We start from the raw sequence: 16,140 nt of genomic DNA on the forward strand, positions 1-16,140 counted from the left end.
GGACTTCTCAGCAGTATGCAGCCATCTTGGCAGTCGTGACAGCTTGACTCCTTCATGACTTGGTCGATGACTAGCTGGGAGTCACCCTAGATGTTGAGGCGTCGGATGCACAACTCGATGGTAATGCATAGGCCGTTGATTAGCGCTTCATACTCAGCCACATTATTGGATGAGGGAAAATGGAGACGAACCATGTACCTCATGCATACCCTGAGGGGCGATATGAAGACTAGCCCTGTGCCGACACCCCTCTTCATCAGCGACCCATCGAAATACATCGTCCAATACTCTTGGTCAACAACCGCCGACGACATTTAGACCTCGGTCCATTTCGCGATGAAGTTAGCCAACACCTGGGATTTGATCGCTATCCGGGAGGCATACGTAATGCCCTGATCCATCAACTCGAGTGCCCATTTTGTGGTTCTTCCCATGGCATACTGGCTTTGGATGACCTCATCGAGGGGGAACGACGTCATGACTGTTACCGGGTGTGACTCGAAGTAGTGGCGTAGCTTCCTTTTGGTGATGAGGACGGCGTATAGGAGCTTCTGAATTTGGGAGTAGTGGGTCTTAGAGTCGGATAGTACCTCGCTGACAAAGTACATAGGGCGCTGCACCATGAGGGCATGCCCCTCTTCTTCCCGCTCCACTACCAGGGTGGCCCTGACCACCTACGTGGTGGCCGCTATGTATAGCAGAAGGGTTTCTCCATCGGTTGGAGGAACCAAGATCGGGGCCATTGTCAGTAGCAGTTTGACCATGTCAAGTGCCTCCTAGGCCTCGGATGTCCATTCAAAGCGGTTGGCTTTCTTCAAGAGTCCATAAAGGGGGAGACCTTGTTCACCGAGGTGCGAGATGAATCGGCTGAGTGCGGCGAGGCACCCTGTAACTCGCTGAACCCCCTTTATGTTCTGAATTGGGCCCATCCTTGTGATGGCTGAGATTTTCTCTAGGTTGGCTTTGATGCCACGCTCGGAGATGATGAAGCCAAGCAGCATGCCCCTCGGGACCCCGAAAACACACTTCTCGGGATTGAGTTTGATGTCATTTGCTCAGAGTTTGGCAAAGGTTTGCTCAAGATCGGCAACGAGGTGGTAAGCCTGCTTGGACTTGACCATGATGTCGTCAACGTAGGCCTCAACGGTCCGCCCGATGGGGTCCCCAAAACACTTAAGCATACAAGACTGGTATGTAGCCCCAGCGTTCTTTAGACCGAACAGCATTGAGACATATCAGAATGATCCGAAGGGGTGATGAAAGACGTCATGAGCTAGGTCAGACTCTTTCATCGCGATTTGATGGTACCTGGAGTACGCATCAAGGAAGCAGAGGGTTTCACACCCCGAGGTAGAGTCAACTATTTGGTCTATGCGTGGCAAAGGAAACAGATCCTTTGGGCATGCTTTGTTGACACCCAGTTGTGGGGGTATGGCCCCCAAGACATGGGCCACACCATCGGAGGTGGCCCAGCCCATAAGATTAAGGCGTGCACGGCGCTGCTCAGCGTGCACCGCAAGACATTGTATAGTACCAAATAGGCTACTTTACTTGTAACCCTACCTCCTCTAGAGTATATAAGGAGAGGTAGGGGTCCCCTAGCAGATAGGATATATAAAATCGGATCTACATATAGATCAATATAATACACCAAAGACACAGGACGTAGGGTATTACGTCGATCAGATGGCCCGAACCTGTCTAAATCGCTGTCTCTGTGCCTTGTGTCACCATCCAGTTCCTAATTACGTGCACCCCCACCGACAAATCTACCATCGTGGGATATACCTCGGTGGACTGTCGAGCATATTCTATCAACAGTTGGCGCGCCAGGTAGGGGTGTGCGCTTGATCCATGGTGAGCCAGATGGACCTCAAATCAACAACGCGTTCTCATCATCAATCTCATGGAGATCCATGCCGGACCACGACGACGATTCATCGCTGGCTGCACCAGCCCCTGTGATAGCAGATCCAATCTCAGAACCACCTCCGAGGTTGTCTTCACCAACAACTCACCGCCCGCTAGGTGCCTACCGTCAACGCCGACCAGATAACGCCATCTGTCTAAAGCTAAGTCACGCTTTAATATTCTTTTAAATATTCTCCAATCTTTGTTAATCGCCATAATGTTTCTCCGAGTTGTTTTCTCCATATTTGCTCTCCAAATGATTTTCCAAACCCTCGAACAGACATGTTGATGCTCAGACGCCTCCAGAGACAGCCCTGTCTCCAGCTCCTCCCTACACGTGCTACGGGCTCTGCGCTCTACGTTATGGGTGGTCGGCAGCGGCTCCTTGGTCACGCCTGTTCCTTCTACATGTGCATGAGCTCCGCGCTCCACGTTATGGTTAACGGGCTAGCTAGGGCTAGAGACTCAGCTACACACTAACTGTTCGGGCAGTTTATATTAAATATAAATATATCTTCACGCCAACTGATCGCCGAGCTACTTACGCTATTTCATCGCCATTGCTGATTTTTCTCCAGAGTTCATATATTTGTACATCATCTACTACCCATTCTACATATTTATATTGCAGGATCATTGTCTAGGTGATCGGATCATCTGGTGCTCGGACTTCACCACCAATCAACTGGTCGAACCGCTAGGATCATCGACTTCAGCGCCGACCAGTTAATCAGACTGTTTGCCGATCGCTTCTACTCAATGCTCACTTCGCCACCGACCAGTTGACCAGACTGTCCATCGCTCCTGCTCCATCACCAGCTACGCCGATTACTCCTCAGCACTCGGATTCTTCGTGCTCGAGGAATAAGTGGGCACACTTCACCGCACGAACGTCGTTAGCTATGTTGGTGCTCGGACCTTGCCGCCTACACCTGAGAACTCCTCGCTCCTCGGTGCTCGGACATCGCCGCCTACGCTGGGAACTCCTCGGTGCTCGATCATCACCAGCGACGCTGGGGACTCCTCACTCCTCGGTGCTCGGTCATCACCAGCGACGCTAGGGGACCCCTTGCTCCTCGGTTCTCGGACATCGCCGCCTATGCCGAGGACTCCTCGGCGCTCGGACATCGCTAGCTTCACCGGGGACTCCTCGGTGCTCAGACATTGCCACCTACGTCGGGGACTCCTCGGTGCTCGGTCATCGCCAGCGACACTAGGGACTCCTCACTCCTCCCTTGGTGGTCGGACATCACCAGCGACGTCAAGGACTCTTTGCTCCTTGGTGCTCGATCATCGTCAGTGACGCCGGGGACTCCTCGCTCCTCGGTGCTCGAACATCGCCGCCTACGTCGGGGACTCCTCGCTCCTCGGTGCTTGGACATCGCCGCATATGCCGAGGACTCCTCGGTGCTCGGTGCTCGGTCATCGCCAGCTTCGCCGGGGACTCCTCGGTGCTCAAACATCACCACCTACGCTGAGGACTCCTCGGCGCTCGGACATCGCCAGCTTCAGTCGAGGACTCCTCGGTGCTTAGACATCGCCGCCTACATCGGGGACTCCTCGGTGCTCGGTCATCGCCAGCGATGCCGGGGACTCCTCGCTCCTCCCTTAGTGGTCGGACATCACCAGCGACGCCGAGGACTCCTCGCTCCTCGGTGCTCGATCATCGCCAGTGACGCCGGGGACTCCTCGCTCCACGATGCTCGAACATCGCCGCCTACGTCGGGGACTCCTCGCTCCTCGGTGCTCAGACATCGCCACCTACGCTGGGGACTCCTCACTCCTCGGTGCTCGGTCATCGCCAGCGACGCCAGGGGACTCCTCGCTCCTCGATGCTCAGACATCGTCGCCTATGCCGGGGACTCCTCGCTCCTCGGTGCTCAGACATCGCCACCTATGCCGAGGACTCCTCGTTCTTCGGTGCTCGGTCATCGCCAGCGACGCCGGGGACTCCTTGCTCCTCAGTGCTCGGTTTCTTCATGCTCGAGGAGTAAGTGGGCACACTTCACCGCACGAACATCGCCAGCTTTGCCAGGGACTCCTCGGTGCTCGGACATCGCCGCCTACGCTGGGGACTCCTCGGCGCTTGGACATCGCCAGCTTCGCCGGGGACTCCTCAGTGCTCAGACATCACCACCTACGTCGGGGACTCCTCGGTGCTCGGTCATCGCCAGCGACGCCGGGGACTCCTCGCTACTCCCTTGGTGGTCGGACATCACCAGCGACGCCGAGGACTCCTCGCTCCTCGGTGGTCAATCATCGCTAGTGATGCCGGGGACTCCTCGCTCCTCGGTGCTCGAACATCACCGCCTATGCTAGGGGACTCCTCGGTTCTCGGTCATCGCCAGCTACAGTCGGGAACACCCTGGGTGGTCAGACATTGCCGGCTACACCGGGGACTCCTCGGTGCTCGGATCTTGCTATGTCTCGTCAGTGTGCTATCAAGCTGCTCCATGTTGTTCGGATCAGGGTGCTGATCTTAGGCAGCACATCTAGGGTCTTGATACACGCATGTCAGACGACGTCGGCAAGCTTTTAGACTTCTTTGACCCTGTTACAAGATTCATTCTTCATCTTCTAGCAGGCTCGGGGACTAAGTGGGCACACTTCACCTTGCGGTGAATGTGCTTGTTCTCATCTCGAGGCTACGCCCGGGGACTGGCTGCCTGCTCGGCTGGTTTTCTAGTTTATGACCCTAGCACCACGTGACTATGTCACCTACTATTAGGCTCGGGGACTAGCTGTGGGGGTATGGCTCCCAAGACATGGGCCGCACCATCGAAGGTGGCCTAGCCCACAAGATTAAGGCGTGCACGGCGCTGCTCGGCGTGCACTACAAGACATTGTATAGTACCAAATAGGCTACTTTACTTGTAACCCTACCTCCTCCAGAGTATATAAGGAGAGGTAGGGGTCCCCTAGCGGATAGGATCTATCAGATCGGATCTACATACAGATCAATACAATACACCAAAGACACAAGACATAGGGTATTACGTCGATCAGACAACCCTGAACCTGTCTAAATCGCTGTCTCTGCGCCTTGTGTCACCATCCAGTTCCTGATTACGCGCACCCCCACCGACAAATCTACCATCATGGGATACGCCTCGGTGGACTGCTGAGCATATTCTATCGACACCCATATAGTCGACACACATCCTCCATTTCCCACTCTTCTTTCATACAAGAACAAGATTGGCTAACCACTCTAGGTGGTATACTTCCTTGATGAATCCACCCGCCAAAAGTTTTGCTATCCCCTCGTCGATGACCCTGCGTTTCTCCTTGTCGAAGCGACGTAGGCGTTGCTTCATCGGCTTGGAGCCTGGGTGGATCTTCAAGGTATGCTCGGTGACTTCCCTTGGAATGCCTGGCATGTCCGAGGGTTTCCACGCGAAGATGTCTCTGTTGGCGCGGAGGAAGCCGACGAGCACGCCTTCCTATTCGGAGGAAAGCATGGTACCAATGCGCACATTTTTACCCTTGGTGCTATCGGGATCTATGTGGACCTCTTTGGAGCACTCCGCCGGTTCGAAAGATCCGATCGACTTCTTGGTGTCGAGTGCTTCTTCGGTGACCTCCTTCTTAATGGCGGCGAGCTCTCTAGAGGAGACGATTGCTGTGGTGTGACCGTAGCACTAGACCTCGCACTCATAGGCGCGCTAGAAGGAGGTGTCGACGGTGATGACCCCACCAGGGCCTAGTATTTTTAGCTTGAGGTATGTATAGTTGGGGACAACCATGAACTTTGCGTAGCATGGACGTCCTAGGATGGCGTGGAATGTTTCGGGGAACCCGACTACCTCGAAGGTGAGGGTTTCTGTCCTATAATTGAACGGATCCCCGAAAGTCACGGGCAGATCAATCTGTCCAAGTGGCATGACCTGCTTTCCGGAACGATGCCGTGGAAAGGTGCTCGGGTCGGGTGAAGGCGTGTTCGGTCGATGCCCATTTTGTCGAACATCCTTGCATACATGATGTTGAGGCCACTGCCTCCATCCATCAGTATTTTGGTGAGCCGCTTCGTGCCAATGATCGGGTCAACCACAAGCGGATATCTCCCTGGATGTGGGACGCTCTCTGGGTGGTCGTTCTGATCAAAGATTATGGTGGACTCGGACCACCAGAGGAAGGGAGGTGTGGCCGGTTTGGCCGTATAGACCTTGCGGCGTGCGACCTTTTGACGATGTTTGGAGTCATAGGCCGCCAATCCTCTGAAGATCATGAGGAAGCCGTCCGGCGTTGGAAAGCCATTGTCCTTCTCCTCGGCGTCATCCATAGTGGGGGTAGGGTCCTTTTTGTGCTCCCCTTTGTTGGAGGCTCCAGACAAGAACCACCACATGAGGCTGCAGTCCTTGTACAGATGCTTGACCGAGAAAGCATAGTTTGGGCATGCCCCCTCGAGTAATTTTTAGAAAATGGTTCGGAGTGCCCTCCACGGGCTTCCGACCACCCTTACGGTCAGCAGCGGCCACGAGCGAGTTCTCGCTCCATTGCTTCTTGTTCTTCCTTTTGGCAGAACGATTGGAGGCGCCTTCGCCGACGCCCTCAGTCCTACCTTGCCTTGCCATCGAGACGATCGAAGATCGCTCCGACCGCTTCTTCTCCTAAGGCATGGCTGGTGGCGATGTCTAGGAGTTCCTTGGTGGTTCACCGGCCCTTGCATCCTAGCTTATGAACCAAAGACTCACATGTAGTCCTGGACAAGAAAGCCCCTATAACGTCGGCATCGGCGATGTTAGGTAGCTCGTTGCACTATCGGGAGAAGCACCGGATGTACTCATGGAGGGTTTCACCAGCCTTCTGTTGGTAGTTTTTGAGGTCCCATGGGTTCCCAGGGCGCTTGTATGTGCCCTAGAAGTTCCCCACCAAGATCTCCTTCAGGTCCACCCAACTATGGATACTGTTGGGCGGTAGGTGTTTCAACCATGCTCGTGCCGAATCGGCCAAGAACAGTAGAAGGTTGTGGATAATGAAGTCGTCATTACCCACGCCACCGGTTTGGCAGGCAAGCCGATAGTCTTCGAGCCATAGTCTGGGATTTGTTTCTCTAGAGTACTTCGGGATGTTGGTTGGTGGCCGGTACCTTGACGGGAAGGCAGCGTTGAGGATGTGGCAGGCGTAGGCCTGAGGGTCCGGCAGACTGGGGATTAGACTTCAGTCCTCGCCGCTGTTGTAGCGTCCACCACGATGAGGATGATAGCCATGGCTGGCTCCCTCTCCTGGATCACTATGGGTACGCCTACGAGCATGGAGAGTATTGTGTGTGTCACTGGTTATGGCTGAGACGCTGATGCACCAGGACCGTGGCGCGCTGCCTGCCGCCCTATGGTGCCTGGTGGACCGATGCATCCTTGCCGGGATGCCCGGAGAGCGTGTGTTGGCTGGCATCGAGCTCGCATCGCCGAGACAACGAGCTCTCTGCCTGCTGCACCGCCGCACGCTAGAGCAGCATGCGAATTTCGTGGTGGGCCCGACGATCCTCGGGTGTCGTGGCCTCTAGAAGACCGTGGAGCAGGGCGGCTGCAGCGGTGATGTTCTGGCTTGCCCGAGCGAAGCGAGGAAGGGCTTCATCATCGGCGATGATCCTCCGGTTTACATCGCGGGCCATGCTGCGTGTGCGCCCACCATCTCCGTGGCGCTCTATCTCCCGATTGAGCTTTGCGCATTCCTGCACGAGCTGGAGTCGTGCTTCCTCGATCTCCCAGTGTCGGGCTTTCAGCTGCTCCACCCCCATGTGAGGTGGGGCCACTGTCTCCCCTTCGGCCTCGTCGCCGAGGTTGTCCGTCGGGGTAGCCTCCTCCTCGAAGACACTTTCGATGTGTCCCTCGGGGGTACCCATCATGAAGCATTCCCGAGAGGGGTGATGCCCCCCCTACTGGAGTTAGAGCTAGAGGATGACCCTGTCTCCTCTACGAGGAGGTTGTGGAGAGATTCCATGACGTGTTCGATCACCCTGACGAACTCGTTGTTCACGGGCGGCAGGATCATGCGTCGTGCCACAAGGTGGCTAACGGTCGCCGCAGCGTTGCGGAGACCGAACGGAAGTGCTGTCAGGGCTGCTTCGTATGTGGTGTTCCAGAGAGAGAGGTTCTCCTCTGACGAGCCACTGCCATGTCGTGGCGTCAGAAAAGGTGAGGCGGACGCTTGTCCTCCCTGGATGGCTGGGGTCCTAGGGAGACACCGAGCTGGCGCTCAAACCTCTCGTAGTTGAGGCTGATGGAGGGGAGAGGTTGGATGGTGGCGTGAGCCAATGCCAACTCTCCTCCCACCGTGACAATGAAGTCTAGGTCACCGAAGCGCACGTGTGCGCCCGGGACCCAGCTGATTCCATGGCTAGCCATTAGTGGCCTAATGTTAATGTCGGAACGTGCAAAGGTCCCCTACCTGGGGCGCCAACTGTCGGTGTTTCGAGTAAACACCAACTAGTAAATTTGTATTTGTTGCGTGTTAGGCCCGGATGGTGTGCTAAAAGACACAAGGTTTATACTGGTTTGGGCAGAATGTCCCTACGTCCAATTTGCTGCTGCTGCTCATCTTATTAGCACTGAAAGGTTCGTAGTAGGGGGTACAAACGGTCGAGAGAGGGACAGGTCCCAAGTCTCTGATGGAAAGGTTGAAATGGCGATGAGAGCTCGGTTGCTGCTCATCTATGTGTTACGTGGTGCGTGGTGTGTTGAATCGATCCGTCTCCTTAGTGGGGTGCCCTGCCTTCCCTTTTATAGATCAAGGGGGAGCAGGGATTACAAATGGGAGAAAAGAGGAAAAACTAGAGGTAGAGAAGGTCCTTCAAAGGTGCCGGGTCTTCCTTTTCCTTTGATCCTGTCCCGCTGATATGGCAGACGATGCTAGAGATAGCACGTTCACTGATCCTGATAGGGCCGTACTCTGGCTTTGTTCAGCAAGTGGTCACGTCCTGTCCTGCCCCAGCGGGCGGCGCGACGCACCAGGGTGCTGAGCCGCGACCTTATGGGGAACAGACGGCATAGAGGCCCCACGTTCATTACTGTAGATGACATGAGTTACTTCTTGGACCGTTGTGGTTGTCGTATGTTTCCATCAGGATTCGTGTCCGAGGGCAAATGCCGGCGTCCATAACACTGTAGGATAAATGTCGGCGCCCGCAACACTGTTTGGGCTCTGACATGCCTGAAAGGGTATAAAGCGCCCGTCTGGTCATATCCTGATGGTACTTTCCTGCAGGTGTGCAGGGTATGGTCCTCGGTATTGCGGTTGACTTGAGTGTCCCGCCTTATCTGCGTGCGTAATTATGGTGAGGCGGAGTCTGCCCCCAGACGTCGGGCTAGGCGGAGCCAGCCCTCGGACGTCGGGCGAGGCGGAGCCTACCCCCTGACATCAAGCGAGGCGGAGCCAGCCCTCGGACGTCGAGCGAGGCGGAGCCTGCCCCCAGACGTCGGGCGAGGTGGATCCTGCCCCCAGACATCGGACGAGGCGGAGTCCAGCCCTCGGGGGTCGGGCGAGGCGGAGCCAGCCCTCGAACATCGGGCGAGGCGGAGTCTGCCCCCAGACGTCGGGCGAGGCGGAGTCCAGCCCACAGGGGTCGGGCGAGGCGGAGCCAACCTTCGGTCGTTGGACAAGAAGTGTAGTTGTGTTCTTGTCTGTTCGGAAGCATCAACATTTGATGGTTATTAGCTCCTCCTCTTTGGGTACCCCAGTACTAGGTCTCCGACACTCTTCCATGATGCGAAGAACACAAGCTGTTAAGATATTTGCCTAAAATGAAACCATGATCCCAAAATAGCCTATTGGATTCCAGCTTTACTGTTACCCACCAAAAGCTTCATTGCATTTCACTTCCTCACTACTAGAGAAATCAGTATCTGTCGTGTCATCAGACAAGCGTCCATGCATACTGCCGTTTAAGCAACAATCTTGTTCAACTGGACATATGTCATATTCTGACTCTAGTAGGGAATGAGTTCGAATCATATTTAGCTCCATGACGCTCATTAATGATCTAACCTTGGCTAGTTCTGGCCAGCGTTTTGCTGATATATACATGTTTGCAATCAATTTGTAGTGACCGGGGTTGTTTGTCCTCATGGCCAGCATCCTCTTTGCAGCTCGATCCCGAACTTCTGTTTTTCCATGGATCCTGCAAACCTCAATTAAAGTTGCCAACATCGCAGCAGTTGGCTGGAATGGCATCTTGTTAATTATCTCCTCAGCCATACTCAGCAAACCCTCACGGCAGTACAAATCAACCATGCAAGAAAAATGCTCCACCCTTGGTGCAATGCAAAACACATCAAACATCTCAGCAAATCGTAGCTGCCCTTGAGTTACCAGCCCAGAGTGGCTGCAGGCTGAAAGAACAGCAACCATAGTTACATGGTCCACCTTGATATTGTTGGCGATCATTTCATCAAAGAGCTTCAGTGATAGATGCCCTTCTCTTTGCATTCCATAGCCCAAAATCAATGAAGTATAGGCGTGCCTGTCTTGACATTGCATCTGATCAAACACTCTCTGAGCAGCTGTCATCTGTCTAGACTTTGAGTACATATCGACAAGTGAGTTCTGCAGTATGTTAGAGGCACCGAGTCCATGCTTGAAAATGTAGCAGTGCATCTCCCTTCCGTGACAGAGGTGTCCAAAACGTGCACTAAGTGAAAGCATAGTTAACAGAGTAACATCATTTGGAAAGGCAGAGGAATAAATCATCTCTCTGAAAAGAAAAATAGTTAACAGAGTAACCTTGTTAGTCACATTGCTTAGTTTATGTCGCTAAGTATTTGCGCTCTCTAATTTGACATTGGTTGCCTTGTTATTGAGTATTGCTAGTGAGTTTAGTTAGCTTTGTGTTTTTGCTTACAAGCATGTGTAGGAGCTCCCTCATTGCATAAAGTACTAGTGGCATAGGTTTGTGTGGCCTTACTTCTAGAATTGGTTAGGTGAGCTCTAACTAGCCCGGCACCTTTGTTGCTTAATTAGGATCTTTGCAAAGTGCTAGAGAACATAGATAGAGGGGTATAGTCTCGGCTAGACCGATTGTTATAATTCTGTATTTGTTTCGGTTAGCCGGCGCGATTAGATTTTAGAAACGACTATTCACCCCCCTCTAGTCGCCATCTCGACCTTACACACACCGAGACAATGCAGCAGAAGGTGAGGAGGAGACATGCAACACCCGATATGCTTTTGAAATATCCAAATGCAATAGTTGCAACATACGTCTAAAGGCAGATGAAACACTCAAAACATACTTCTGAAACGTTTGAAAAAAAAAACACCTGAAAACACTTGTAACCATTGCAACGTATTGGTGAAGCATATGCAACATCCAGATAAAAACACTTACAACATGCGTCTGAAAAAACACAGATAAAACATTGCTAATAGACATTTGCAACATATGTGTACAACCATTGCAACATATGTAATATCCCGATTTTATTTTGCAACATTCATTTGAAACACTTGCAACATACCTCTGAAACATAAAAACTCGAAACATACACTTGCAGCATGGGCTTTCAGCAAAATATGGTAGCCAGGCGGGTGGAGCACGACACAACGGGATCCGGCTGTGCGGTCGCAGTGGAGAAGGAGGATGGCAGCGAGCTGGCGGCTGTGCAGCCCCCGCGCGAGCAGTTGCGCTACCCCGGTGATAGGGCGTACGCGGTGCCCACGGTGGAGGCAACAACCATAGTCGGGTGGTGCGGCCTCGCACGGCGAGCATGCCGCGGCGGTGCCGGTGCGGCGGCGGTGGAGAGGAAGGCTAGCGGAAGGTGCGGTAAAGGGGGAGGCGTGCGGGAGCCGCGGCGGAGCCGGTCGCGGAGTGGAGTCATGGTGATGTGTGAATCTTTTTTTAATTGCAATGACTAGAGGGCACGAGAACATGAACGGATAGGCTTCTGGGCATCGAGTCCACGGACAAGTCTCGTTCCAGCATTACCGTTCATCGAAACAAAGGGCAACAATACGATACTGGTTGAAATGGTGAAAATATGTTTTTGGCAAATCATATGGCGCAAATTTTAAATTAAAAAATATATATAGTGTAACCGTACAATTCCTTCTAGTGATAATTAGCCCATCGACGGGTGACTTTTAACGAAATTATACCTTTCTCATATTACCTCGAATGAAACAATCTTTATATGAGATTTACTTGATGAGAGTTGAGACTTGCAAGTTGCAACTTTATAGTGGACAAATTCTAATTTAAAGCTGCTTATTATCTGAAAGATTGTTACAAAGTTCAAATCGAAACCCAACAGAGACGGAATATGGCTGAGCAAAGCTTCTCAGCAATAAGGCACGGTGTGAGCACTGAGCTTCGAGTCCATTTGTTCTTTTTCAGAGCTATACCCACAGTATAAACGAGCACAATGTGTATGTACAAAATTACAACCTACATGACATGTGTTTCAATGGCATACGAAATTTCCGTACAAAATTGTAAATGTAAGCTGTTGTGACCACACATAATTTGTAAAAAAATATTTTATTTCGATAGTTATTGCCTTGCTGTGTTGCAGATAGATCAATTTTGATGTCACATTTATTTAAACTTAAATTATTAAAATCATCCAAACCAAAAACTAGAAATGGAGGAGGGATTGCGGATCCGAGCCCAAGGCCCAACCCCCCAAGGGTAAAGGAAAGCGGATCCGAGCCCAAGGCCCATGGCCTATAAGTGTAAAGGTATCTTGTTAAAGAACAAGAGTGCAGTGGTATCTTGTTAGCGCCGCTCATTGATCCATTCGAGTTGGTTTCTACATAATTGTCGCTTCAATTTGGTAGAGAACTAGGTTTGCTGTTGCCCTATCTCCACTATTTGCATGGCTCTTGGAAAATGGAAGAGCAGATTAAAAATTTTGGGTGCAGATTTCAATCGACTGTTGCATGATTTTCTCCTTGAGCTCGTTTTTTTTTCCTTCTAATGATAACAACTCGTCACTGTGCTTTGTCGAACTGCAGATGGATTCTTCAGTGCCTAAAAGAAAGGGCTCACCATGTCAAGAAGATGGCGGCGATTCTCAGGCTGCAAGTAACGAGACATTCAATCCCTCAACTTGGCCGGTAAGTCATGATCCTTTGGCTGACCCCCACAGGATGACGACTACTCCGGATAGTCACTTCTTCGGGCCCCAGGACCCGATGATGATGGAGGCCAACTGTCACGTGGTCTTGCCGGTGACCAGACCTTGTTCCTACCCAGATGACGGCGGCGAGGACACCCGCTCTACTGAACGGACCACCGACGAAGTCAATAGTAGGGAGATTGATGTAGCGCTGCTTGGCTCTTCTGTGGGCCGAAGTGTCAGCTCGGACCTTGCCGTTGTTCCTGTAACGGCGAGTGCTGCGGCTGCTGAAAATATTGCCGATGAGCATGCTGATTTGCAGGGGGCAGAGAACATCGATGGTTGCACTGAGACAGAGGACATCGGCACCTCCTTCTGTAGGAAGATGTTTAGAAAGGTCCCAAAGCCGCTGCTACCGAGGCCGGACTCACCTCCAGTTGTTCAGAAACAGGCCAGCCGGTCGAGTACCAGACGACGCAGTACGACACTGGCTCCCACCCTGCTCCAGCCTGCGTCTGGCCGCTCGTCCATCCCCTGTGCCGGTGGCACAGCGAGCCCAGCAAAAGCTTATGCGCGAGCTGGACTTTATCAATGGCGAGTCACCGGCGCCGGATGCAGCAATCACAGAGTTTGTTGAAAGTTTCGGACAGGACCTCCCGGAGGAGGCAGTCAAGGCAATAAGGGTTGCGGCGAAGTTGGGCAACAAGGAGCTCTGCAAGGCCCTAGCTGCAATAGCAGCAGAGTCAGGGATGGCCGAGATGGAGGTCTGATGATTGTGCTCATGCAGACTTTTCGAGCAACAGTCGGTCATGTTGTTTCAATGGGCTGCACATGTGTTATTTGTGGGTCAGTGAGTTGCCACATCCAGTTTATTAGCGTTGGGGAGTACAAGATAGTGGCTAAGGTATTGCCTTGGAGAATCGGATGGAGCTTTCTGCAAGCAGGTTGTAGGCAGAGATGTCCTAGGATGTCGGGAGAAAATGTTTGGGAGTCGTTTTAGGGAGTTAGAAGATGCATATGGGTTGATTGTGGAGGCCAAGTTGTTATGGCCTCTTGTTGTATCCGTAGATTGTGAGTAGTCCATTAAGTTTTTTTTTTCGCCCAGATTGACAGTCTGTTAAACTGGGAAGTCGTTTGCGTTGCTTGCGCATGTAATTCTTTTCTCTCCTTATTAATATATGCCGGCTTTGTTCCGGGTCTTTCAAAAAAAAAAATCCCTCAACTTCCAGAGGTACGGTACGGTGCCTTATAAAATACTGATGATGGAAGGCTTGTATTCCGAGCACAATATCAATATGTATCATCTTATTACTGGCCTAACTGCACAAGTTAAAGTTATTGTTGGCACTATGCTAGCTGGTGCCAGTATTATTTCAGAAACCTTCTGGCCCTGCAACTAGTCGCTGAAATCGAATTTATAAACAGGGAGAGGGAGCAGATCTTTTATAATCTTGTAATAGGCATAGTCCGTGGGATCTAGTATTGTTTTAATTTGGAAAAATAATTGTTTGTTTGCTATGTTTTTTTATAAAAATAACTGTTTATATTTCAAAAAAAAAAAAGACTGGAATGGCGTATATGGGTTGTGCCCTGTTAAATGGAAAATGAAAAAAAATTATAACTTGTGGAGTTGCGGCTAGCATGTTAAAATTTAAATAAAAAGATATGAAGAACTGATAGTAACAGATTTGTGACAATTCCAGTTAGCATATCATGATAAATTACAGTTTGTAGCGATATATGGAAATCCTACACAACTAATTACAATTTCTACTAGGTCTTAGTGATAGACACACAATTTTCGGTCGTAAAGTTGTACTCCCACAAAAAAGTCATAAAACACAATGACTTGTATTGTACTCATCTTGTAAATATATATATATATATATATATATATATATATATATATATATATATATATATATATATATATATAAGGGAGAGGATATAGCCGTCTACAAAATAAGTTATTCTGTAGCACCTCCATTACTATAATTTTATTGATACTATTACCAAAATAATACATGATGAGATGTTGGGTTACATAATCATGGGGATATTTACATAACGTTATATAAACACTTAGTAAGGAGTACTATAATCTCGTAAATAACATAGTATTATCGTAACTCAAAAGTGGCTACAGAATAATTATCGTAGCCAGCTACTGGATAGTAGTCTAATATAATAATATATAGATATATATATATTATACTGAATATATACATATACATATATATAAATATAGATATATATATTCATATATATATATATATATATATATATATATATATATATATTATATAGATATATATATATAATTATATAACACACACTATGAAACATCACCCAACCATAAGGGTGGGAGATGTTTTTCTAATTCTCTACATGAATAATGCTTAAAATTCTAACAACTCCACCCTTGCCATCAGGTCCCCTACCAGGTGGTCTTTGCCTGCAAACAAAACCATGAACTTGGATTTAATAAGAAATGTCCAAACAGAAGATTGGCAATGCTGATTCTTAATATGCCATGGTTTGTGAGAGGGAATCACCTCGTAGCTTCTTCACCTTTCTTGGAGGCCACTTGGGTAGGCTTGATGGATCGCAGGCACAAGGCATTGTTGTGAAAAACTATAAAAAGAAACAACATAATAACATCAATTTCACTAAACTTGTACTCCTTCCATTTCAAATTATAAGACGTTTTGGCTTGTTATGTACTGATATAAAGTAAAAACAGTATCTAGAGAAAAGCCATAATGTGTTATAATTTGGAATGGAGAAGTATTTCTACATAGAACATCCAGATCCATACCAATATTTGGATGTTAACACATATAAACCTAGTAGCAATTTTAGCATCTCATATGCATGTTCACATTTTTAATTGTAAAAGCCATTTCTGGCAAGGGAAACAAGCGGAAGAATCTCTAGGGCCCAAGGCTGCAACTTAGAGAATGAAAAACAAGAAATAAAATTCACAAAAAAAGTGAAAGAAACTTTGATAATGTCAAAGTCCATGCTTAGCTATAAAAACAGGGGGACGTTAGACTAACATGGCAAACACCACATAAGTACACACTATACATCATAGTTTGATAAATTATTGCTGGCAATACTCTTAAAACAGTTTCTTGGATTGTCCATTGTGGACAACATAGTCGTCTTCGGA

At 49.9% G+C, this 16,140-nt stretch overlaps 1 protein-coding gene and 1 pseudogene across 1 annotated transcript; both read right to left on the bottom strand.

Annotated features, from left to right (window-relative positions):
- Positions 1-9,619: 9,619 nt before the first annotated feature.
- On the bottom strand, positions 9,620-11,405 carry LOC136499304 (pentatricopeptide repeat-containing protein At1g22830-like). The gene is made up of 2 exons (XM_066495011.1): positions 11,367-11,405; positions 9,620-10,632 (listed from the first exon to the last, which is right to left on the bottom strand). The coding sequence occupies exons 1-2, from the start codon at positions 11,403-11,405 to the stop codon at positions 9,700-9,702; spliced, it is 972 nt and encodes a 323-aa protein (XP_066351108.1). The 3' UTR covers positions 9,620-9,699.
- A 3,959-nt stretch (positions 11,406-15,364) lies between these two features.
- The window catches only part of LOC136499305 (protein IMPAIRED IN BABA-INDUCED STERILITY 1-like), a 43,646-nt pseudogene continuing 42,870 nt past the window's right edge, over positions 15,365-16,140 (bottom strand).

The sequence above is a fragment of the Miscanthus floridulus genome, chromosome 13 (assembly GCF_019320115.1).
Source record: "Miscanthus floridulus cultivar M001 chromosome 13, ASM1932011v1, whole genome shotgun sequence".
Classification (NCBI taxonomy): domain Eukaryota; kingdom Viridiplantae; phylum Streptophyta; class Magnoliopsida; order Poales; family Poaceae; genus Miscanthus; species Miscanthus floridulus.